The sequence below is a fragment of the Podarcis raffonei genome, chromosome 7, assembly GCF_027172205.1.
Source record: "Podarcis raffonei isolate rPodRaf1 chromosome 7, rPodRaf1.pri, whole genome shotgun sequence".
Lineage (NCBI taxonomy): Eukaryota > Metazoa > Chordata > Lepidosauria > Squamata > Lacertidae > Podarcis > Podarcis raffonei.
In genome coordinates this window covers 83,833,934-83,859,462 of record NC_070608.1, presented here as the reverse complement: position 1 = coordinate 83,859,462, position 25,529 = coordinate 83,833,934, and the positions used below count along the sequence as shown (strand labels likewise).

At 45.1% G+C, this 25,529-nt stretch overlaps 1 protein-coding gene across 1 annotated transcript in view; it reads right to left on the bottom strand.

Annotated features, from left to right (window-relative positions):
* ADAMTS16 (ADAM metallopeptidase with thrombospondin type 1 motif 16) overlaps positions 1-25,529 on the bottom strand; it is an 89,916-nt gene that overhangs the window by 30,112 nt on the left and 34,275 nt on the right. The window contains exons 10-17 of the mRNA XM_053397234.1: positions 23,457-23,610; positions 21,930-22,025; positions 11,418-11,566; positions 7,924-8,096; positions 7,225-7,355; positions 4,485-4,608; positions 3,009-3,253; positions 438-576 (exon numbers count right to left, since the gene is read on the bottom strand). Coding sequence (XP_053253209.1) covers positions 438-576; positions 3,009-3,253; positions 4,485-4,608; positions 7,225-7,355; positions 7,924-8,096; positions 11,418-11,566; positions 21,930-22,025; positions 23,457-23,610 — 1,211 coding nt within the window. The remainder of the gene's footprint in view (positions 1-437; positions 577-3,008; positions 3,254-4,484; positions 4,609-7,224; positions 7,356-7,923; positions 8,097-11,417; positions 11,567-21,929; positions 22,026-23,456; positions 23,611-25,529) is intronic.

Below are 25,529 nucleotides of genomic sequence, written 5' to 3'. Positions count from 1 at the left end.
GTGCTACCATCCCACTAAAGCAGAAACAGTGGCTCTGAATTTCCAGAAAAGGAAGTCCTCTCTTTAATTGGTTGTTGCTGCTGCTCCTTCTACTTCCTGGTGTCCAGCTAATAATGTTCTTCAGAGTGACATGTGGAAATACTTGAAGTCTTAGAAGTATGATTGGTTGGTAGTGCTTCTTCTAGTGTCATGTTAAGGCAATACTTTCCTTCGCAGAGCGAAGATCAGCGTAACAAAGTATTGGGCGCCCCCCATCGCCATATTTAACATAACACGTAGGAGCCAACCTAATTATATAGCCCATAAATGAGCTTTCTATTCCTACAGGTTACATTTTCGAGGAGCCTGGAAGTGGCTAGTGAGGGCTATTCCTGGACAGGAAAGAGTCTGTGGTCTGCAATAAAACTGTATTTTTGAACATTTCAGAGATTCATTACCTCCTCCACACGAGACGGAGCATTCGGAATGGGTGACGGCCCATGTATAGTTAGGCTTCAGTGCTGTCATTTTTTCACTTTCTGCCTTGGGAAGGGAATATTCCCAGCCAATTCCTAGGTTTTTGCCTTGAGAGAGAAGCTAAGAAACAAAACAAAAGAGGGAAAGATAGCAGCATAGGCTTAGCATTTGCTGAAATTTCGAATGTGGAGTTAGCAAGAGAGTTTCCCTGAATGAGGAATCTCTGAAAAGAAAGTATGCCTTCTCATGCTTTACTATTTATTTATATACTTACTGTTAAGCTATTATTTATATATTGCTTAATATAAAAAGCAAACTCTAAAGGTTTACTACAGGGGTCGGCAACGTGCAGGCCATGGGCCAGATGCGGCCCACGAAGACTGTTTTACCGACCCCCGAGCCTCGCCCAAACTGAGCCGCCCGCTCGATGAGTCCCCCGCATGCTGTGCTAAACTGGCGCAGCGCAGCACGGGGACTCGCTGAGCAGCACCGGAAATCACACCTGTGCATGTCCAGATGCCGAAAATCGCTTCTGCGCAGGCACAATTTTCAGCGTCTGGGCGCAAAAGCGAATTCCGGTGCCGCGGACATGCACAGACACGATTTCCGGTGTCGCGCTGCGCCGGCCTGGCCCACAGACAATCTTCATGGGAGTGATCTGGCCCATGGCCGGTAAACCTTCCCGACCCCTGGTTTACTACAACAGCAACAATGGGTGGTGCTCAACTAATACATAACACTGATGGAACATGTTGATTGGATATTACCCAGTAATAGTAACTGAATTTGTCTTCATTTATTACATCTATATGCCACCTGGGACATGGGTGGCGCTGTGGGTTAAACCACAGAGCCTAGGACTTGCCGATCAGAAGGTCGGCGGTTCGAATCCCAGCGATGGGGTGAGCTCCCGTTGCTCAGCGAGATGAGTGTCGCAACCCCAGAGTCGGTCACAACTGGACCTAATGGTCAGTGGTCCCTTTACCTTTACTATATGCCACCTGGTCCTCCAAGGAGCTGAAGATGGTGTACCTAGTTCTGTCCCCCCCCCCAAGTTATCCTCACAACAACCGATTAATGTAGGTTAGGCAGAGAGCGAATGATTCAACAGTAACATGCTCTAATGTCAGGGACTGGCAGGGCAGAGGTGGGGGACCACTGGAATGACCCAAGAGAGGGGACTAGTTGTTTATGGGGTGTCATGCCACCTGCAAGTCAGGAGTCAAGGGAGGAGGGGGAGTCAGGGCAGTCTGAGGTGGAGGAAGGTGGAAAAGAGGTAGTTGAGATGAGGGACGGGTCAGTAGATTCCCCGTCTTCCCCAGCTCCACAGTCTCCTAGAAGTAGGAGGGGCTTGAAAAGAAGTAGGAGCAGCCATGACGTCCGTGCTGGAGAAGTCTCAGGTTAGGTATGAGAGGCTACCATATGTGGTGGCAATGTAAAATTATTAAGAAAGCCTGGGAAGTGATACATAAAGATTTGAAGAATATGTTGAAAATGACCTTTGTTAAAAAAAATTGAAGCTATTATTTTGGAAGGTACAGGACTTAATGGATTTATCATGCAAAAGACTTTGTCCCTACATCGGAGAACGGACACCAGGCCAAGACCAGCCCGCCTCTATAGGAGGAAGAAGCCACCGTCAAAGGAGATTGGTGAAACAAATGAATGAACTATGGTGGACACACTAGACAATTTGAAACCCTAGAAAGAAAAAGGACATTATTCTTTTTTATTTTCTCTTTAAAAAGGGAGAAATGTTCAGGCATAATTAGTAAGCTTTGTGTATTGGCTTCTACGTTAGTTGAACTTTTAAAGGTCAAATGTAATAATATGCACAAGGTTTTAAAATCAGATAGTTAAGAGTATAAGACTCAATGGACGTGTATAAAGTAAAGGTAAAGGGACCCCTGACCATTAGGTCCAGTCGTGACCGACTCTGGGGTTGCGGCGCTCAATTTGCTTTATTGGCCGCGGGAGCCGGCATACAGCTTCCGGGTCATGTGGCCAGCATGACTAACCCGCTTCTGGTGAACCAGAGCAGCGCACGGAAACGCCGTTTACCTTCCTGCCGGAGCGGTACCTATTTATCTACTTGCACTTTGACGTGCTTTCGAACTGCAAGGTTGGCAGGAGCAGGGACCGAGCAATGGGAGCTCACCCCGTTGCGGGGATTTGAACTGCCGACCTTCTGATCGGCAAGCCCTAGGCTCTGTGGTTTAGCCCACAGCACCACCCGCGTCCCTAATGAACGTGTATAAATAAGTACAAAAAATGGAACCTGGAGGGGGAGTTGGAGGGAAGTCAATTAATTAAGAAATATGATTTTGATGTTTTTGTTTTGTTTTGTTTTAGCTGTTTTTTGTTATCATAAAATTAATAAACTGTATATATAAAAAAGATAAGTCTTGGGTTGTGGGCACACAACCTGTCAGAAGAGGGCCTATAACCATCAGACGCATGCCTTCCTTATCTGGGACAGGCCATGTCATGTAACTGCACAATGTTCTCTCTACTTTTGGACCATGGAACTTAAGTATCACAACGTAACGTACCTCTATTACCACACTTTCATTTGTCGGCCCAGGAGTAGTTAATGTCTCTGGCTGGTTAGGTGGCCTTCGGTAGTCAAAAACAGACCCAGCAAACGTGTATCTCCCTGGCCAGTCAACGGTCCAGTAGCCATTGAGGTGGTATTTTTTACTGGAACTCCGAACAGCAATGTAGGAGCTGGAGGTGTTCATTTCATACACACGGATGCTTCGTGCTCCAGCAGGGATAGTAACTAAGTTGTAGTACTCTAGACAAAGGAGGAAGAGAGACTGAGTTCAGTATCCTACCCAGGACCACATGAAGGTGGGGAGCCAGAAGGGAATTATTCACTCATCAAGTTCTTGTTTAATTTTAAGGCTCTGTTGCTGCTGAGACTTCACTTGGAATCCTCATGGTGTGTAACATTAGCTTCTGTGACTGGCCGCCAGTATAAAGGTCCTGTATTAAATATTAGGAACCTCGTCTTCCGCCCCCTCACTGGTCACTCCAGCTCCTGATTTTGCAGACCTTGGGCAGGAGAGAACACACTTCAGGTAGGGATGTAGAGTATGGTGGTCCATGGATCTTGCCTGAATTGTTTTCACGTTACCCAAGTGGCGTGGTTATCACTCCTGCTACCCCCTTCCTCTATCCTCTCCTATTTGGGTTAAAAACAGGGTTTTCAAAGAGAGTTTTGGAATCTACCCAGCTCTGTTTTAACATGTGTTGGTGGTGGGTGAATGTGATGGTGAACCTGTATTATTAGGGGACAAGGGGAATTAATATACAAGGGGCAGCGTCGGAGCTAGCCGCTTGGGCACCCGGAGTGGTGTGCACCTGGGGGCGGGGTGGTCCGCCCAAAGTGGTGGGGTGATCTGCCCACAGGGGCAGGGTAACCTGCCCATGGAAGCAATCATCACGGTGGCACAATCCGCATGGGCGTCCGATGGCGGTGCAATTCTCCTGGCAGGGGTCTGATCGTGGCGCAATCCTCCTGGCAGGGGGCTGATTGCGGCGCAGCGGGGCAATTTGCTCAGGGGGGATTTTGTCACCCCCCTCTGGGATGGCACCCGGGGCAGACCGCACCCCTCTCTTCCTATGCCAAGGGGCACATCCACGCTTAACTTTGGCTGCACACTTTCTAGGCACAAGCCAGTGCTTTCCTGGTCCATGTCTGAGAACCGAAAACCCACTCCTTAACACTGATAAGGAACATACAGCAATTCAGAACAGATTCCGTTCAACTTCAAGGTACTACTGTATTTTGGGAAATTGCTTGACTATTCCATATGCATCTGGGCACCTCTTAAAGTTATAACCAAATTTTGCATAGTGGTTCCTGAGATCAGGGAGCAGGTTTTAATCTGTCTTTGGATACATTTTAGCGCCAGTTTGAATCGAGATAGCAGACTGAACCTTTCAAAACAGATTTCTTTGAACTCTTGAGCAATGCCAGCTACGAGTCTGAAGTTACTCATGCTGTTTCAACGCACACTTACGGTTCGTAGGGTGGTATTTTGTGTACTGCCCCTTATATATTATACAGCTTGAATTGTCTCCTTTGCACACTCCACAAGCATCTTCCACAGAACTGGAGCCTAGGACGTGATCACAGCCAACCACCTGCAAGGCAAGGACCACACGATCATCTGCAACGTCTGCATTTAGATCACAGTGATAAGTCAGTTGCAAAAGTTAGACTGAAACCATCAGACTTTAAAATTTTTATTTCCTAGGCATGTTTCATTTCTCCAGACAAAAAGGCTGAGTAAGCAGACATTTGGGGAAAGAAAGCCTCATTCACCTTGGGTAATTGCCAGGGTATTATTGCTCATAATATGAAACTATGTTGACATGAGGAATCTCTCTTCCTCCTCCCCTGCATTCTGTAACTCTCCACAATAGGCCCAATGGCCTCTTCATGCCCTCTGGGTGGAGCGGCAGAATAAAAGTGGAACAATAAAAAATGAGAAGGGGTCAACACCTTACTGACAATTTAAAGCAGGGACAGCCAATTTCTGCTGCTTCTTTTTTTACTAGCTCACGCCAGGGCTTCCCCAATCCATAGCTTCTCTTCTCAGCCCTGTTCCAACACTGAAAGTGGCTGGAGGAAAAGGGAAAAAAAACACAAATTCTTTGAGGGAAAACTGTCGCTGAAGTTTTTGCTGGACCTGTCTGTGGCTCACTGTAATTGTTTTCTTGTCCTGCACCATTTCTGATGTTATGCTGTATATCTTTTGAAAGCCAGCTGCAGTGCAGTCTTAACTCCGTCTACTCAGAAGTGAGTCCTACCAAATTCAGTGGGGCATTATTCCAGGTAAGTGGGGTTGGGGTTGCAGACTTTTATTATTTCAATGGAAACAGAGTATCATTGCATTCTCAAAAAGGAACAAAGAATGAGCAACTACGTTCATCTTCAAGGCCATCTTTAATTCATTTTTAGAAGGAGAGGCCATGTTTAATATTGTAACGAGAGCAGGGTTAGATCTGAATGGGTTTTTGTGGTTTCCTTCCAATCCTGTGCTTTTACAGATGTAAGTCTGGATTCTGTACAGACAGGGACTGCTAAAATGGCCAGACCAGTTTCTTTGTTAAGTAGATAGCCAGGTTTGTTAAATATCTGTTTTGTAATGTAAGCTGGGGATTAAACCACAGAGCCTAGGACTTGCCGATCAGAAGGTCGGCGGTTCGATCCCCGCGACGGGGTGAGCTCCCGTTGTTCGGTCCCTGCTCCTGCCAACCTAGCAGTTCGAAAGCACGTCAAAGTGCAAGTAGATAAATAGATACCACTCCGGCAGGAAGGTAAACGGCGTTTCCGTGCGCTGCTCTGGTTCGCCAGAAGCGGCTTAGTCATGCTGGCCACATGACCCGGAAGCTGTACGCCGGATCCCTCGGCCAATAAAGTGAGATGAGCTCTGCAACCCCAGAGTCGGCCACGACTGGACCTAATGGTCAGGGGTCCCTTTACCTAAATGTAAGCTAGGGCAATGAATCGTCACGGAAACCTGTAGTTGGAGACCCTTTTGAAAGGTGAACAGGCCTCCCCCCCCTCCCCTGGCTAATGATGATGACAGCAAGGTGTTTATGTCTGAAAGAGAACAAAGGGCTGTCAGTTTGGGGACTTGAGCTGAAACTGAGAGAGGCCTGACTCGTTCCTTGCACAGAACCAAGTGGTATGGGGTTGACCACTCCCCCACCGCCAAACCTAATGCGAGAGCAGGATCTGTGGGAGCATTAACATTATGAACTTTTCATCTTATGCTCAATTTATGAGCATAAATAAATCTCTCATACAAAATGCCAGCAACTTCTAGTAACTGTCAAGCCACGGAAACCAAACCCAAGCGATGCGCTGGGAACCCTGAAATCTCTTACTGCTCGGAGATTAAGATGCACCTAGCAATATTGCAATTCTATACTACATCAATACACTTGAACCAAAATAGCTTCAAAAGACAAAAAAAAAAAGCATGCCTGTATCAAAATTAGGCCTAATCAACTAAAGCCAGGCCCTATGCCTGTTTACTTGGAAGCAAGCCCCACTGGTTTCACCATAAAGCAGGTTTTAGAGAGCTAATCTTTGGTCTGGTCTTTACACCAAAACTGGAACACAAGTGAGGGTGTAAAACCTTTCTCCTCTTCTACCTCACTTCCCCATATCTCGTTTCTTGTTCTAAAAATTAGAGCAACACGCCATCCCTGGCTATACATGATCAGGGCAGAACACCATATGGTGCTACCTTACCATCTAGTCTGACCCTAAATGCACACAGGATTAAACAGTCATAGTCGAATGATCTATTGATTAGGACAACTGAAGCTTCCAAGCCATATTCCATTTCCTGAGACCGGAACCAGTAGTTTTGGGAAAAACACAACTGTCACCAAAACAGCGACCCTGACTTGCCTTTTCCTTTCTCTCCAGATAGCATTTCGCAATACAACATGTATACTGTGTTGTCATTCACCCTCTTACACTTCGCTTTGCTGCCTGCATCCTTTTGTATTGCTAGATGTTGACCGGAGGGTAGAAGAGAGGAAGACGAGACTGCTGGCGATGTTTTTGGCATCAGCCACATGCAACTCCTGCAATGTCTAATTCCAGCCTGACATTTTACCCCTCCCTCTTGAACAACATAAAATGAAAGGTAATCAGAGATCACACTTTGCCTTCATTGCTTATTACGGATAAGGAATGTTGAGTTAATGGCAAAATAGAGTACCTTATTTCATTATTACCTCACAAATCCCATCTATACAGACATTAGGGCTATCTTCCAAGCAGGGTGTCCCGTCTTTTACTTTGTTCGACAGAGAAAAGAAGAAATCAAAGCCTTCTGCAATACAGTACAGCTTGCACAAGTCTTGATCTGAAATGTAAACACAACCACGAACATACGTTTATTTTTGTCCATTGGACTGTTGCTTGGGATGGGGGTTGGGCACAGAGAGATTAGGGTAAAATTACCCTCATGTTATCTTAAAACAAGGTATCTGATGAAGCAGAGGTCATGTTTGCATGATTTATGAGAAAGGATCATCCACACTTCCATTTGCACCGCAATTTCTTCCGTCAATCTGCACAAAACCCGATTGACGTTTGTTCCAATTCAGTAGTAAGCAGTGGGTTTTCCTGGGGAAAGCTGCGGAACAAAAATGCAACCTCTCCGACCCGTACCTAGAAATCGTGGGACAAAGGGAAGTGTGGATGAGCCCAAAGAGAAAATAATATGTAGTCTAAAAGCCCAGCTGAATTGGCCCTGCAGATACTGTGATCCTGGACGTGAGTGGAAACCACCAAAGTCACATACGGAAGCCCCACATGTTCCTTCCATTGCACGAAATGTCCAGGCACCTTCCATTGTGTACCTGCTTTGGGTGGGGAATCATGCCCATATCTTTAAACAGCAGAATCTTAAATCACAGATTTAAATTCACCTGCTACTTGAGTGTAAGGCTTCCACTTGTAGTTCCATCCTCTGAACCGCTTGCTGTTGAATTCTGCACACTGGGCTGCTCTGAAGCCAATGCTGTTCTTTGGGCACTTCTGACTGTTGCAGAGTTTCAACATCCGAGAGGAACCCTCGCAGAACTTTCCTCCATGCGACGGTCTGCAATGTTGAGGTGGGGGAGGAAGATTACTTCAAATCAGCTGCTAACCATTTTAACAACATGTATTTGAATAAACCAACACAAAGCAGAGGATAGAGTAGCCATTTGCATAGCGACATTTTGATTCCAGCTTAGTTGAATCCATCAGCCTCAGTGCATTCAGTACAGGCTTCCTTGCAGTACAGTGGTACCTCGGGTTAAGTACTTAATTCATTCCGGAGGTCCGTTCTTCACCTGAAACTGTTCTTAACCTGAAGCACCACTTTAGCTAATGGGGCCTCCTGCTGTCGCCGCACTGCCGGAGCACGATTTCTGTTCTCATCCTGAAGCAAAGTTCTTAACCTGAAGGACTATTTCTGGGTTAGTAGAATCTGTAACCTGAAGCGTATGTAACCTGAGGTACCACTGTACTCTCAAGATGAGGTGCATTTGAGCTAACAACAGAGGCCAAACTGCACCAATAAGAACAGGATGCCCCCCTCTTCGCATTGCTATATGCTTGGGTCTCACTGGACCCTTCTTCCAGTTAAGCTAAAACCACACTAGCTCCTAACTTGCAGAAAGCTTTTGTTCCCAGGTTCATTCCCACTGTCCCCTTCAGTTGCTGAAGGCATTCTGGAAAAGCAGACTGTTTACAAGATCAAACCCTAAACAAATTAACATTTAAAAAGTCATCTGTGTCAAGGTCTGAGGTCAATGTGGAAATCCCCCATAACTATTTTAATAAAGTTGAAGGATGTGTACATTCCAAAGCTAAATATGCTCTGTGGCTTGATGGAGACTGAACTAAGGCGCTTAGAATATTCTTCTTTGTGCCAAGAGAAGGTCAAATGATAAGCCCAGGGAACTGCAATTATGCATATCATATTATATCCTAAGTTTACCCCCTAGTGAGAAGACATCCTCCAGCTACCAGGCAAATGTCTGGTAGCATATTTCTGCCACGATTACCAAGCATCTAGTTGGCACCAACAATACATTGCGTAGGTGGAACAGGTCAAGTGACACTGAGAAAGTTCCTATTCCAATCGAATACAGACGTTAGTTGGAGGAGGCAGACAAGGGCTTCTAGTTTCAGTACAGATATTCTTGAGCACTAGATCACCCTTTTTGAATCCATCTCTTCAACTTTGTCTAAGACCTGGTCTACACATTTAGCACACCGACGTGGCAGAATAGACTCTACTACATGAGGTGTACTTGACTAAGTGAATACCGGGCTCCATAAAAACAAAACAAACTTGCAGCAAATACAAAATTAGCCTACACAGAGCAGTCTGGACCACAAACTTCACCTCTGACATCCTATTTTCTTTTCATTTGTAGGGTATGTTTTAAATCAGAGAGCAGTAAAAAGAAAATACGGCACCTCCCCTCATCTGAAGTTGGGAGGAGCACAGTCAGTTCCACCATACCAGGCTTCTACTGCATTTAATTTTACACAATATAATATCCATATCTTACATCCTTAAAATTCAAGCAGACTGCAGTTTCAATATGGCCTTATATACCTTTATGTGCTCAATAACAAACATCTGTGCTTATTTTGATTGGTTAGCCAAAACTGGCCACAGTGTTTCCCTCTGCATTTTCTGAAGGTGCCTGGAACCTCTGTTACATTTTTTGGAAATCAGCCTGAACATGACCATGCCAGTTTTGCAGATACTGTGCAATGGAAATGCACTCTCAGCATCTGAATGCTAAAGGAAATTGTTAAGAAGTTGGTTTTGATCAAAGATAAGCCAAGAAAGCATCCTGAAAACATCTGGTTAAACTTTTGTGGAGCAGAAACAAATAACTACCTCCAGCATGAAGTACTGGTTATGGCTGAACATAGGCCTAGGGAGACCCAGGCTCAAATTGCTGTGGTGCCACAAAGCCCAATGCTTTGCCTTGGGCAAGTTACTGTCCCTCAGTTTAACCTGTCCCTTAGTTTAACCTGTGAAGATGAAGTAGGAGGCTATGCATAGCTCCCCAGAGAAAGGGTGTGCTTTAAAACATTTCCTTAGCTGTTTAAATGTATTTGCTGAGATTCCATGTTATGGGAAACACCCTCCCCTCAAACGTTTTTTAAACAATTGATTATTTTTATGTCTCCATAGTGCTCTTCCTCCAGGGAGTACAGCAGCAAGTCCCACTGAATTTTGCTCCTTTCAAGGAGCATGTGACACTGTCAGTGAGGTACATTAGCGGTCAGACCTTACAAATGCATGCTCTTGCTAGTTAGCGTGAGAAGTGGCTAGGTTCACAGAGCTGTACTGTTGGTAGGCAGATACTTAAACCATAGAAATACAATTGGTAGAGAGGACTCTGTGTTATGTCATTTCCCTTCCTCTCCTGGAAAGGAAGGAGCATATAATACTTCCTGTTCATCTCCCTCTCTTCCTTTGACCAACTTTGGATGCAGACATGCCTCTGCTCGCTGCATGTCTGAACCTGGTTAAACTGTAAATATAAGTATTTTGCCTGCATACTTTTTTCTGGCTACTGTTGTTGTGAACTAATGAATGATTATAAAGTAAGTAAATCTTATTTTTAAACTTGCTTTACTAGCTGTTGCCTGATTCTTTATTAAGCAGGGTAAGAAGGGACAGTCAGCTCAGAACAAAGTTTGGAAGCCTAATTCCTATGCTTTTGTTGCCAAGGATGGGATTTTGAAACTCTTCAACCCACATATGAGATAAATTATCCATTAAAACCCATCCCACAGTCAGATCACTGGTCTACTTGGCACAGAGATGTCTGATTCAACTAGCAGTAGTTCTTCATGCTCTCAGGCAGATGCCTTTCCCAACCCTGTTAAACAAGATCCTTTTAACTGAAGATCCTGGAGGCTGAAACTTAGGATCTTATGAATGCAAATTGTGTGCTGTGCTACTGAACTATGGAAAGCTGTATCACAACACGTCTCAAATGTAGGTAAACAGAAGGCTCATCCATACTTCCATTTGCCCCGCTGCTTCCCCCCAGGAAAACCCGTGGTTTGGTGCTAAATCGGAACAAATCCTAGTCAGGTTCCCCGTGGATTGTTCTGGTTTAGCGGTAAAGAGTGGGTTTTCCCGGAAGAGTGGTGGGACAAAGGTAAAACCACTTAGACCTGTGCTTTCTGGGCACAGGAGAAGCAGAAGTGTGGACAAGGCCCAGTCTTGTGTTTTGCAATGTTTGCTATAAACAAGGAGAGGCACCCAGTGAATGACATTGGTGAAGCACACTATTGTGCCCTTGCACCTTAGCTGCTGGTGCAAAGCCATGGTTATGGCTTTGCAACATCTGGCTTATTCCACCACATTTAGACTTGAAGAAAAGAAACTCGCAGTCACCTTGGATTCGTACAATTTCGCTCTCGGTGAGATATGCCTCCTCCGCAGGTTCTGGAACACGATGACCACCGGGACCACTCTGACCACTGTCCGTGAGTTGGCATGGGCCCTTCATCACCATACTTGACACACTGCCCTCCACGGCACCACTGCAACATATAACGTGTTTGCGGAGGTTTGCTCATTGCTCCATACTTTCAAGTGCAAATGATTTTGCATCAGGAGTTTGCAACACCGCATGTCTCACCAACAAAGAAGCCACCTCACTTATATCATCTATCCCACCCAACCACATAGTTTTAAACTTTGTTTAATACTTTCTGATTTCTCGAGACTGCTTTTTAGAAGCTCCCTCCTGCTTCAGTTATGGACTGAGGAATCCTGACTCAATGAACTGGAGGGAAGGGGTTAGTACTGAGTGGAGTTGTCACCCTGTTTGTAGACAAAAGCTCCACCAGAGGCGGAAAGGGACCATTTTCCAGAGAGGCTCCTGCTACACTGTGCTAAACTCTACAAGCATAGATCTACCCCCAGCAATGTGCTGAGTACATGTAGGGCAGCAGAATCCATGCACACCCTACCACCATTATATATTTTCATTGGCAATATTCATTGGTATGCAACAGACACACACAAGTTGGGAGGTGGAGCCTAGTGCCACAATGTGTCCCCACTTTGTGCATTAATTGAAACGACACAGGAGCCCCCAAAGAGGACATATGTGCAAATACAAGAGACCACCAGATAGGAACACAAATCTTAGCTGCTGAACCGCAGCCCCGATATGCAAGATTTATACATGGGTTGTATAAATTGTGAGCATTTCTTAGCTTTCAGAAGTCCTGCTAAGACTGAGATACAAGTTAAACCACAAGAATTTGGGTGTTTTGGTGAACTCCCTTGAAGATTTATGTTTTCCTTTGAGACACCTGGACAATGTAATAAAGTACTGTATGTCCAAGGTCACACTGCTTTTCCAGGAGACAAAACAACCAAGTGTGTGTTTCATTTCAGTGTCTCCTAGCCTTCACTTGGGAAGTTAACACACTTTTTGGTGTTTGACGATTTTGATGAGGAAAGTAAGCAAACCACAAGGCACCAAACTATTTATCCAGGATAAATAATGGCATTCGTTTGTTTTTTTCCTTCAACAAATGGGATGTATATACACCAGCAATCTGTGGGTAGGGATGGGGGGTAGAAATTAGATTTAAGTTCATATTCAAAGGTGGATCGACCCAATCCACACTTTCTGAAATAATCTGAGAACTGAAACTTTGCCATCCTTTAAAAGTCACATGAGAAAGGACGCGGGTGGCACTATAGTCTAAACCACAGAGCCTAGGGCTTGCCGATCAGAAGGTCGGTGGTTCAAGGCCCCATGATGGGGTGAGCTTCCATTGTTCGGTCCCAGCTCCTGCCCACCTAGCAGTTCGAAAGCACATCAAAGTGCAAGTAGATAAATAGGTTGGGAAGGTAAACGGCATTTCTGTGCACAGCTCTGGTTCACCAGAAGTGGCTTAGTCATGCTAGCCACATGACCCAGAAGCTGTCTGCGGACAAACGCTGGCTTCCTTGGCCTATAGAGTGAGATGAGCACGCAACCCCAGAGTTGTCTGTGACTGGACCTAACGGTCAGGGGTACCTTTAAAAGTCACATATCCCTGAATTTTGCAATGCAGTTCTCCAGGCAACTAATACGCCCAAAAATGCATATACTAGGATAGGTACAAGTAAAGGGATACTGGGATAAAGTGTCCACAAAAACACATAGTGAAAACAGTGTACAAAAATATATTATAATAGGGAGAATTGATCTGCAGAAATGCATAGATTAGGAAAAACTGCATATAAAGATGTGAATGTTCAGAGGTATTCACGCTAAAATGCTGATGAATTTTTTTGAGGGCTTAAGAAAGAAAATCAGAAGTTCATTTAGAAGTGAGGAGAACTGGGAAAATGAGAAATGAAATTGACACCCTGCCTAGGTTTTCGGGAGGATGTGTGTGGCTGCTCCTGCTCCTTACACATCACTCAGGTAATGTTTTGTAAAGAAATGTGGGGTGAGATGTGGTATCGCCACATTCAGCACTTTAGAATATCTGCCTGGTGGCCCAAGCAGAAGTTCTTCTTCTCATGTGATTAGAATCAGTGGAGATACACTAGAAAGGTCCACCACCTCTGCCACATGCCTTGGTGCTCAGGTTTCCTATTCTCCATGCATTGAAGGTAGAAGTCTGCATTGAAAAGCCCACGGAACTCATTGCACGATTTAGAACTCAGATTACGCACAGTTCTGAAGTGTACAGTGAGATTCCCTCATTGCATGGAGAAAAGAGATTCTGTTTTCCCTGAGTTAGGAACTGTGCAACAAGGTTATTACTGACATTTTCTTTTTCTTTCTTTCTTTCTTTCTTTCTTTCTTTCTTTCTTTCTTTCTTTCTTTCTTTCTTTCCTAAAGCCAATACATGCATCCTGCCATTTTTCAATGTAAAGAATTAGAAAGATCTACAAATGCACACTTGTTTCCCTTTGGTGTTCTGTGTCCTTGTTAACCACCAATCAAGCTGAATATTCAAGTTACTCCTGCTAAAGTATTTCTGGCTTCAGATCATGGTCTTAAAAAGGGGCTTTGCTGTCACTGTCTTGCTTCGTTGACATCTCTAATTTACGACCCTTTTTAAAAAAAGCTTAGTCAGCAATGAATCAGAGTTCAAAAGGAAAGCTAAATCTTGGAAAGGGGGTGGGCTGTCTGCAGCATTCGACTAGACCATCCTGCTCAAATTCCAGGAATAAAATAGAAGGCAACACAGTGACTGCTGATCTGAAAAAGCTCCAGAATTTGGGTGCCCTTGTCCCACTGCTCTTCAGGTCCTTTTGCCCAGCTGCAAGTTTCTCTGTTGAGTTCTCTGGCCTCATTCATCTGTTACCTGGAGTGGTGTGGCTGCTGCCATCTTTTGATTGCTCTCATGCTGCTCTTGGTAACTTCCAGTCCAGTGTGATAAGGGTGAATTGTGAGGTTTTGAATCATGCTAGCAACCTGGGCTTTTGAATTATGGTGCTGGAGAAGACTCTTGAGAGTCCCATGGACCTCAAGAAGATCAAACCTCTCCATTCTTAATGAAATCAGCCCTGAGTGCTCACTGGAAGGACAGATTGTGAAGCTGAGGCTCCAGTACTTTGGCCACCTCATGAGAAGAGAAGACTCCCTGGAGAAGACACTGATGCTGGGAAAGATGGAGGGCACAAGGAGAAGGGGGCGACAGAGGACGAGATGGTTGGATAGTGTTTTCGAGGTTACCAGCATGAGTTTGACCAAACTGCGGGAGGTAGTGGAGGACAGAGGTGCCTGGCGTGCTCTGGTCCATGGGGTCACGAAGAGTCGGACACGACTAAACGACTAAACAACAACAACAAAAGCAACCTGGGCGGGGCGCGGCTGGCGCTGTGGTTTAAACCACTGTGCCGCTTGGACTTGCCGATCGGAAGGTTGGCGGTTCGAGGCCCCATGACGGGGTGAGCTCCCATTGTTCAGTCCCAGCTCCTGCCTACCTAGCAGTTCAAAAGCACGCAGTGCAAGAAGATAAATAGGTACCGCTCCGGCGGGAAAGTAAACAGCGTTTCCGTGCGCTACTCTGGCTTCGCCAGAAGCGGCTTAGTCATGCTGGCCACATGACCCGGAAAAACTGTGGAAGCGGACAAATGCCAGCTTCCTTGGCCTGTAAAGTGAGATGAGCGCCGCAACCCTGGAGTCGTTCGTGACTGGACTTAACTGTCAGGGGTCTCTTTACCTTTACCTAGCAACCTGGGCATTGCAGGCTAGGACACAACAATGGGATTCCCCACAAACCACAAGGGTAGAGGTTATCAGGAGTAATGTAGGCACAATCCTGCCTTGGCAGATAGTCATGTCTCTCCAGGAAATGCAGAAATGAGGTCTGATTATCAGTAAACTTCCGTATAGTTCCGTATAGTAAAGGTCTGTATAGTTAAAGCTATGGTTTTCCCAGTAGTGATGTATGGAAGTGAGAGCTGGACCATAAAGAAGGCTGATCGCCGAAGAATTGATGCTTTTGAATTATGGTGCTGGAGGAGACTCTTGAGCGTCCCATGGACTGCAAGAAGATCAAACCTCTCCATTCTTAAAGAAATCAGCCCTGAGTGCTCACTGGAAGGACAGATCCTGAAGCTGAGGCTCCAATACTTTGGCCACCTCATGAGAAGAGAAGACTCCCTGGAAAAGACTCTGATGTTGGGAAAGATGGAGGGCACAAGGAGAAGGGGACGACAGAGGACGAGATGGTTGGATGGTGTTCTCGAAGCTACCAGCATGACTGGTGTTACTGTGACACAGTGTTACTGTGAAAGGTGCAAAGCATGAGTTTGACCAAACTGCGGGAGGCAGTGGAGGACAGGAGTGCCTGGCGTGCTCTGGTCCATGGGGTCACAAAGAGTCGGACACGACTAAACGACTAAACAACAACAACAACCCTAAGAGAACATCTAGCAGAGGTGCACCAGGCTATAATCTGGTTCTGGGCCTAAGGCAGAAAGAGAGAATCTGTCGCTCTCCAGATGTGGTTGACTCCTCAGCCCTAGGCAGCATGACCAATGGCCAAGGATTATGGGAGCTGTAGTCCAGTAACATTTAGAGGGCCACAGGTTCCCCATGATTGACTTTGGAAATCCCCAGAAGGGAAGCTGCCCTCACAAGCTGCTATCCAATAAGGTTTACTTCTCTTTAAAATAGTTCTGGTAGATCCAAACTTAGGCCTCACCTCAACTTCCTTCGGCACTGTGCTTTCCAGGAACAGATATGCACTTTAAAGTTCCCTGTTTTTGTCATTTGTCCCAGAGCCTTCCCTGGGAAAACTCGCTCTTTAGTGCTGAACTGGAGCAAGTGTCAGAATACTGAAAACCTGTTTGCTCTGATTCGGTGGTAAAATGTGAGTTTTCCTGGAGGAAGCGCCAGGAAACAAACACAAAAGAAAGTCTGGATGAACCCTCCATCATGCTTAGAAAAGATTCATTATAAGCAATAGGAAATAAGTTATTTGTGATCATCTGTGTAGTATTATAATATAAAATAAAAATATTTATGAGGGGAAATATCCAAGATTATTTAACATACTGCCATCACTATCTAAAAGAAGAAAGCAATAATTCTATACTATCTAACACTGCCCAAGATAGTATGGATTTAATTCACTTAGATAGAAAGCTGCTATTGATTAGCCGGCTGACTCCAATTCTCACAATTTTTAATCATTCACTTAACCTGATTATTTCCCAACATCCCAGAATCCACTCATCAATCAGTGGTAGAACTGGAGATTTCTGTATCTTTGCCATTTCAGTTGCTAATGTTGGAGAAACTACTTCCATATGTGATGTCCTTAGAATATGATAAGGATAACTAAAAAAAGTAATCCTAAAGAAATCCATTGGCAGTTGATAAAGCCACAATTTTTTAAATTATCTGAATAGTTTGGTTCCAGAACTCCTATGCAATTGCACAACGCTAGGAGCAGCAAATCAAAGTCCAGGGACGTTTGCCTCCAATTGCCTCTCCCTTCAGAAATACAATGAAAGCTATTTGCAATCCACTGCATGGAGGTTCCCTCACTCATCCACAAAACTAAGGTCCTGGCACGTGAAATCAAAAATACCCTTCCTTTCAAAGCCACAATAGGGAACTCTCTATATTGACAAACCAGTCTGCTACATTCCACACGGGAAGGCTAATGTGTTTCCACCAGAACTGAACTATTTGTCCCGGGGATAAATGTGGCTCTCCAGATATTGTCAGACTATCCCTCATTATTGGCTATGCTGGCTGGGGTTGGTGGGAGCTGGAGTCTGGCAACATCTGAAGGGCCACAGGTCCCTCATCCCTGGCACAAAATGTACATGTCTGAGGCAAAGTGGGTGACACCAAGACACAACAAGGAGATAGGTCCAGGGCAAGTTGCTTCACTTCCAGACATGGTTTGCCTTTGTTCATCAGTCATAATGTGTAACTCATGCATACACCCATACAATCCTGTATGAAGATGTAGGCCTCTCACACCACCACTTTGACTTAGCCAAAATAGGAGTGAGGAATTCAGGAGATTTTGCATCAGTCAATGTTCAGTAGTGATACTGAATGTTCAGCCTGGACACTGAGGTCCAGCTCTGAGGGCCTTCTGGTGGTTTCCTCACTGTGAGGTTACAGGGAACCAAACAGAGGGCCTTCTTGGCAGTGGCGCTTGCCCTGTGAAATGCCCTCCTTTCAGATGTCAAGGAAACAAACAACTACAGTGGTACCTCCAGTTGTGGACGGGATCTGTTCCGGAGCTCCAGTCAGATCCTGAGGTTTCTGCAACTGTAGGGACTGCTTCTGCGCATGTGCGTGCAGCGGCAGACCGCTTCTGCACATGCCCGTGGTGTGGTAAAGCACTTCTGCACATGTGCGTGAGGCAAAACACTTCTGGGTTTGCCGCTTTCGCAACCCGAAGTTTATGTTACCCAAGGGTAACATAAGCCAAGGTGCTACTGTATCTGACTTTTAGAAGACACCTGATGGCAACCCTGTTTAGGGAAGTTTTTAATGTTTGATGTTTTATCATGCTTTTAATATTCTGTTGGGAGCTGCCCAGAGTGGCTGGGCAAACCCAGGCAGAAGGGTGGGGTATAAATAATAAAATTATATCATCATCATCATCATCATTGGCCTGGTAGAGAGAGCAGGGGGAGGCGAGCCATGAATGGGAAAATGAAATCCATTGGTTTTACTCACTGTATCCAACATGCAAAACGACCTTTCTAAATTTCAGCAGGACTCACACACGTAACTGACTCTGTACTCTTCATATGTAAAATATAAGATGAAGAAAGACTGAGAAAGCTTGCTAATATAATTCTGCCGTGAATGCCTTCTGTGTAGCACATGCGCCCTGATCCAGAGATAGTAATCCATGTGCGGAAGCAGGATTCTGTGCATGGATCAGAGATGGTGAGCATGTTTCAGGTGCACAGCTGTATACAGGCATTTTCCATTATGGCCAATCTGTGCATTCCGGTTAGAGAAGTACATTAGAATGTTCATCCGTTTGAAAGTACTACGGTTCTGATATGTAACTTCTGTATTTGAATGAATGCACAAGCCTGCTTCTGTCTGTGAATTACCCTTACTGGACCAGGCACTGGTATTTAAAATCTTACATTTCAAAGCAACTATCCACAGTCACCTCATTAGATTTCTCTGTTATTGTTATGGATTAATCTCAGGCATGACCCCCTTTTGCTTTGAGAATGAGTTACGATTTACGGCAAGTGAAACTTTAGAAACTGAAAATAGGAGAATGCAGCAAGGGAAGCAAATGGACTGTACATAGTGTATCATCTGATTTATAGGTGAAGTAATCTATTGGAGATTAATTGTCCCTGCCTGTTATTCTTGGACAAAAATAAAATAAAAACTACACCCACCACTTCTCTTGGGACTGTCAGTCAGGATTACACCCAATTTAACCTAAAAGCACATGTTCACTTTGATGTGAAGATCTTAAACTGTGTCTGTCTGCATTCATCTTGACAAGCGCTTTGTGTATGATATCCTTAAAATCTAGTCTGGAGTCAAATGACTCAACAGTTCAGTTTGGAAAAAGAGACTGATATGATATTTCTTCTTCTAGGAACTGGAGCTATCCCTCCTTCGAGTCATCGCTAAAGAGATCAACTACGTTAATCTGTTTGGATTAGTGGATTATCTGGAGCCCTTTCTCACCTCTTTATGGAAACATGTAAGCCACACAAAGCCCATCAAAAATGTGAAGAGGGGAGACAAAAAAATCCCTGCATCACCAGGTCCGCATTGCTCTTCCTCTCCATAGGGGAGTGTGGCAAGAGGTGGTGGCAGTTTTGCAGCTGGGCCAAATTAAATATGGCACCATTTGTGCAATTAACACTGGCATGAATTTACACTAAAATTAGCAACTCTATGAATAGTGGCAAACCTAGACAGCATCTTAAAAAGCAGAGACATCACCTTGCCAACAAAGGTCCGTATAGTAAAAGCTATGGTTTTCCCAGTAGTGGTGCATGGAAGTGAGAGCTGGACCATAAAGAAGGCTGATTGCCAAAGAATTGATGCTTTTGAATTATGGTGCTGGAGGAGACTCTTGAGAGCCCCATGGACTGCAAGAAGGTCAAACCTATTCATTCTGAAGGAAATCAGCCCTGAGTGCTCACTGGAAGGACAGATCGTGAAGCTGAGGCTCCAATACTTTGGCCACCTCATGAGAAGAGAAGACTCCCTGGAGAAGACCCTGATGTTGGGAAAGATGGAGGGCACAAGGAGAAGGGGATGACAGAGGACGAGATGGTTGGACAGTATTCTCGAAGCTACCAGCATGAGTTTGACCAAACTGCGGGAGGCAGTGGAAGACAGGAGTGCCTGGCGTGCTCTGGTCCATGGGGTCACGAAAAGTCGGACACGACTAAACAACTAAACAACAACAAATGAATAGTGGGGTTTTTTTTAAGTGTTGAGATTATGGTGAGGGAGGGAGGTGACCTTCAACCCTTTGCTCCCTGCTCTAGACCTAGGCTGAATCGGGTCTCCCAGATTTCCTTGAATAAGAGTACAAATAGGGCACCCTTCCAGTGTAAACAGTAGTGTTTAAGCCCCCTTCCCTTCTCCATCAGGGTGCCAACCTGTATTTCACATTAACACTTAAAAAGCACAACACAATTGCTAATTAATACAGAATGAATGGGTGGGAGGCTGGTTAATTTGGAAAGAAAAACACACCCTCGGAGTTAACAGCATGGCCACCTTGTGTTACTAAAATGTAAAAGTGGCCCTCACATAATTTGAAGCTTCGACCCCTAGTGACTAAATGGTGTTACTAAATGAATAGCTTGTTAGATCATACTCTCAGGAGATTGGGAGGGTAGAGAAGAAATGAGGAGGCAGAAACAGTATAGGGTATGGAAGAGAGTTTTCCTTGTGGTGTGGCTGCCATCAAAATGGTGGCTGAATGGCTGAAGCTCCACCTGGGGTCAGGGGGATGGTCAAATGTTCCCCCCCCCAAGTGAACCCATGCAATTATATGGGAGGTACCCACACTAATGCATTATCTTTAGGACACAGTGATGCTAATGTGCTCCCCACCCCCCAGTAATCTATTGGATCCTTTTCAGAAGATAAAACATTTTCACAGTTGTGGGGAATCCTGATTTTTAATGGCAGCAACATGGCAACAATGGATATTTTAATTGGGCCTTGAAATATTAGAATTACTATTAAGTTCAAACTTGCTTTTGATATGTTGCATGGAATATGAAATGTATAGGAATATGAACCAGCTCTGCAAGAAAAGCAAGGATACCTTTGGTTTACATATGTGAAAACGGATAACCTTCTCGCTAAGATTAGTATTTCTACAGAGGAAATGGGGGTTTCCTAGTAAATTGTGAATGGAAGTTTACTCATTTAATGTACTGCAACTTGTGATGAAAAGGTATCAAAGGGCCCTTTATTTTTCTTTATTGTTACAAGTTTTGTTTTTTTAACAGGTGTATTTTGCAACATGTTATTGATGCAATAATAACATGTATATAATAATAATTGAGGGATGCGGGTGGCGCTGTGGGTAAAACCTCAGCACCTAGGGCTTGCCGATCGCATGGTGAGCTCCCGTCGTTCGGTCCCAGCTCCTGCCCACCTAGCAGTTCGAAAGCACTCTTAAGTGCAAGTAGATAAATAGGTACCGCTTTATAGCGGGAAGGTAAACGGCGTTTCCGTGTGCTGCGCTGGTGCTGGCTCGCCAGAGCAGCTTCGTCACGCTGGCCACGTGACCCGGAAGTGTCTCCGGACAGTGCTGGCTCCCGGCCTCTTAAGTGAGATGGGCGCACAACCCTAGAGTCGGACACGACTGGCCCGTACGGGCAGGGGTACCTTTACCTTTACTATTGATGCAATAACAGCGCATTCGTGTTGGATGTATACTTGACCACCCACCCGTCATTCCCCTTTACTAGCTGCTATGTGATGCTTTTGACCTAGAGGGGCACTCCTGCACTTCAACACAGCAAAAGCAAGGCAATAAAATAAACCAGTGCATTTCAGATATAAAATGTTACAGGATTTCAGCAGGCAATTACCTGCACTGACTGGAAATGAAGCAGCACGTCTTGCCTGAAACAGAATACTGTTTTCTGGCAACAACGGTGCTGACAGCGGGATTGAGGAATCCATCCCTGATACCACCATGAGCACAAATCATTAGGAGCACACTATAAAAGGGATGTCCTGAGAGGCCCACAGAGAGAACCCCCTTTACTCCAGGGATGAGAGTCTGCGACCCTCCACCATCCCCAAGTAGCATGGCCAATGGTCAGCGAGGATGGAGGTCACCTGATTTTCCATTCCTGTTCTACTCCCACAATCCCGTTCTCTTCTGTCACCATCCCCATTTCCACACCAAACCATTGCCAAACTAAAAACAAACAAAGCTTCCTTACCATGTCATATCCACACGTTGTACCTTCTGCAGCGGGCATGAATTTGGTTTCACATTTTCTGCCGATCCGATGGCACCACAATGCTTTGCAAATATCCTAAATGGGGAAAAATGGCAACAAATTGAAGTCGGCATTTAATTTCTGAATGCATCCACTGTTGCGACTAAAAATGGCTAAAGCAGAGCAAACTCATGCTGTTGATCATGCCCAATGGTCAGGTGACTCACTATATAATTTTCAGTGGGTAACACCTCCATGTGGAGGTACATTTGACCAAAATTAGGGGCTTCTGTCCAGATAATGTCACATCAAAATATCAATCTACTAGACGGCTGAAGCTTGTGCAGTGTAATGGCTAAAGTGCTGCACAATGGTCCGACAGACCAGGGTTCAAACCCCAACTAAACCATGAAGCTCACAAGGTGACCTTGGGATAGTCATTGTTGCTCAGCCCACCCTACTCACAAGGTTGTTTTGAGGATTATATCGGGAGGAGAGAACCATGTACATTACCATTTGAGCTCCTTAGAAGAAGAGTTTGGACTTGATATCCCAATTTATCACTACCCTGAGGAGTCTCAAAGCGGCTAACAATCTCCTTTCCCTTCCTCCCCTACAACAAACACTCTGTGAGATGAGTGAGGCTGAAAGACTTCAGAGAAGTGTGACTGGCCCAAGGTCACCCAGCAGCAGCATGTGGAGGAGCAGGGAAGCGAACCCGGTTCACCAGATTACGAGTCCACTGCTCTTAACCGCTACACCACACTGGCTCTTAGAGGAAAAGGTGGCAGATAAATGTAGGACATAAACAACACAGGGCAAACCATGAACCTCCTCGAGTTCCTCTGCCATTTGAGATCCAGTGGGTGGTTACTTGGGTGAGGACCTTTTCAGTTACGGCACTCCATAGCACAGGCACATTGTCCTGAGCTCCTTGGATTAAGGGTGGGATAAATTCTGCTTCTTGGGAGAAAAGCAATGACAAACCTAGACAGCATCTTAAAAAGTAGAGACATCACCTTGCCAACAAAGGTCCATATAGTTAAAGCCATGGTTTTCCCAGTAGTGATGTATGGAAGTGAGAGCTGGACCATAAAGAAGGCTGATCACCGAAGAATGGATGCTTTTGAATTATGGTGCTGGAGGAGACTCTTGAGAGTCCCATGGACTGCAAGAAGAACAAACCTATCCATTCTTAAGGAAATCAGCCCTGAGTGCTCACTGGAAGGACAGATCGTGAAGCTGAGGCTTCAATACTTTGGCCACCTTATGAGAAGAGAAGACTCTCTGGAAAAGACCCTGATGTTGGGAAAGATGGAGGGCACAAGGAGAAGGGGATGACAGAGGATGAGATGGTTGGATAGTGTTCTGGAAGCTACCAGCATGAGTCTGACCAAACTGCGGGAGGCAGTGGAAGACAGGAGAGCCTGGCGTGCTCTGGTCCATGGGGTCACGAAGAGTCGGACACAACTAAACGACTAAACAACAACAACAACAAGTATGTGGTGAAACAAAACAGGTTCTTACTTTTTTGAAGTCCATCATGCACAGCTTGGCTTTCTCACCGAACTGCCATTTGCACTGCGTGGCAGCATCATACAGCTCCCCTGGTAGCTTCTCGGGATATTTGTACTCATGCACGGGCTTAGGCTGATCAGCAAGGCACAAGGACTGAGCAGAGCTGGAAGAGACCCAAACAAGGTGTATTTGGATATGTCAAATGCAGTTTTAAAAGGGACCCTTGCTGCAGCTAGTCGGCTGTGAAACAAGGCAGTTCTAAGTCAGCTACGGAAAAGAACGAAAGGAAATAGGAATATGGGAGTGTCATACTCTGCTTGAAATGACTAGGTTTGGACTGAGATAAAAGAGGTGCAAGAGAATTGTGAGCTGCTATTTGGGTGTTAGAGAAGCTATTCCTTAAGCTTCCTTGGCTGGTCAGCTGCCTGTTCTGACTCTTGAAGGCAAAACTGCTGCCATCTTTTCATACTATTGTTTGAGCTAATATACTTTGCTGCAGCCTCTGTTCCTCAGCTGAGACCATTTACTGGAGAGGACAGCTGTGTCCTAGGGCTACTGGAAAGCACTGAAGAGACAAACAACATCCTACCAATAACATGTTAGAATTCCTGCTCCATGATTGCAGTCATGGGATTGTTGTCTTTCACATGATGGTGTATGTTTTGACTCCACAGAGTGGGAAGTGACGGAGACAGGATGTTTGTGTTACTGTGTTCTGTGAAGTGGGAATATTGTCCTTTGTTCTTTCTTTTTGCTGTTTGATGCTAGAGAGAGAGGGAGCCATGTTGCAGTGCTCCGTGTGTGTTTATATGTAAATAAAGTAGATTAGCCAAAATGCTGGGTTGCTGAGGTCTGTTACGCAAGCTGCACAAACTCTGCAGATCCCTAAGTGTGCCGGTGTCTGTTGGCATCAGTCGCTGTGATGTTTGGGCTGAAGAAAGCTTTTGAAGCTCCCAAACGAACGACTAGGAGGGAGAGAACATGCCAGTTGAGCATGTGTCTCTGCCAGGGTCCTACTCAAATGTAGGATGAGCTCCTAACATAACAACCCTCTCCTCCTGGATGTTACCCCGATATAACAGGGTGCAGAGGACATCGGTAGCACCTTCAAATACATGTATTTTCACCCTAGATTTTGGGGTTTCCTTGGACTACTACTGCTGGAAGTTTTGATGTGGTCCTTTCCTGTATCAAAGTAAATGTGTTTTTGTTACATCACAGGAAGGATTTATTTTTATTTATTTATTTATAAGCATTTCTAAACCAGTTTTTTTTTAAAAAAAGAACAAGGTATGTGAGGAAGAATTTAGGCACGGGCAGAAACTGGAGTCCCTGGTTTCCTGTGTGCAAATGAAATTGGCAAAAGGAAACCCCTAGACTGGTGGCACACTCCAGCTACTGTTGGGGTTCACTCCAATTGCCAATGGTCAGGGTTTAAGGGAATTGTAGTCCAGGAACATTCAGAAGATACCATTTTGGCTACCCCTCCTTAGACCTTTGAACTGGATGTTCTGGTTCTAGATTAATACAAGGACTACAAAACCTGGAATAGAGCTATGTTCTACTATCAGGAACTACAAATAAAACCATTCACAAATCATTCTCAAGGTTTCGAGAACACATCAAGTCTGCCGGACCTGGGTGTGTACATTGTAACTCCCTATTGTAATCAGCACTCAGATGAGCATGTTTGATATTGGGGCCAGCCCAAGACATTTTGGTGCCTGAGGCAAAGCACAAAATGGTGCCCTACCCCTGTCCCGGCCAAGGAAAAAGGGGGAGTGAAGAACAACATCAGGAACAAAGAGGGAATAGAGCTCCACATTGGGACCCACTGCCCCTGTGGATCCTGCCACCTGAGGTGGTCGCCTCACCTTGCCTAATGGGTGGGCCGGCCCCATTTGATATCTTTTATCATCAGAGCCTCAGCATATCTAATGTTACCAGATGAGAATGTGCAGAGGGCTAAACTGTGACTGGAACAGCGATGAAGTTAGCTCTCAACTCTCTGGTGTTCGACAACTCTCTGGTTCAAATCAGACCAGTAGTTTGCCTTGCATCTAGTTGTCTTCAATTCTGTGC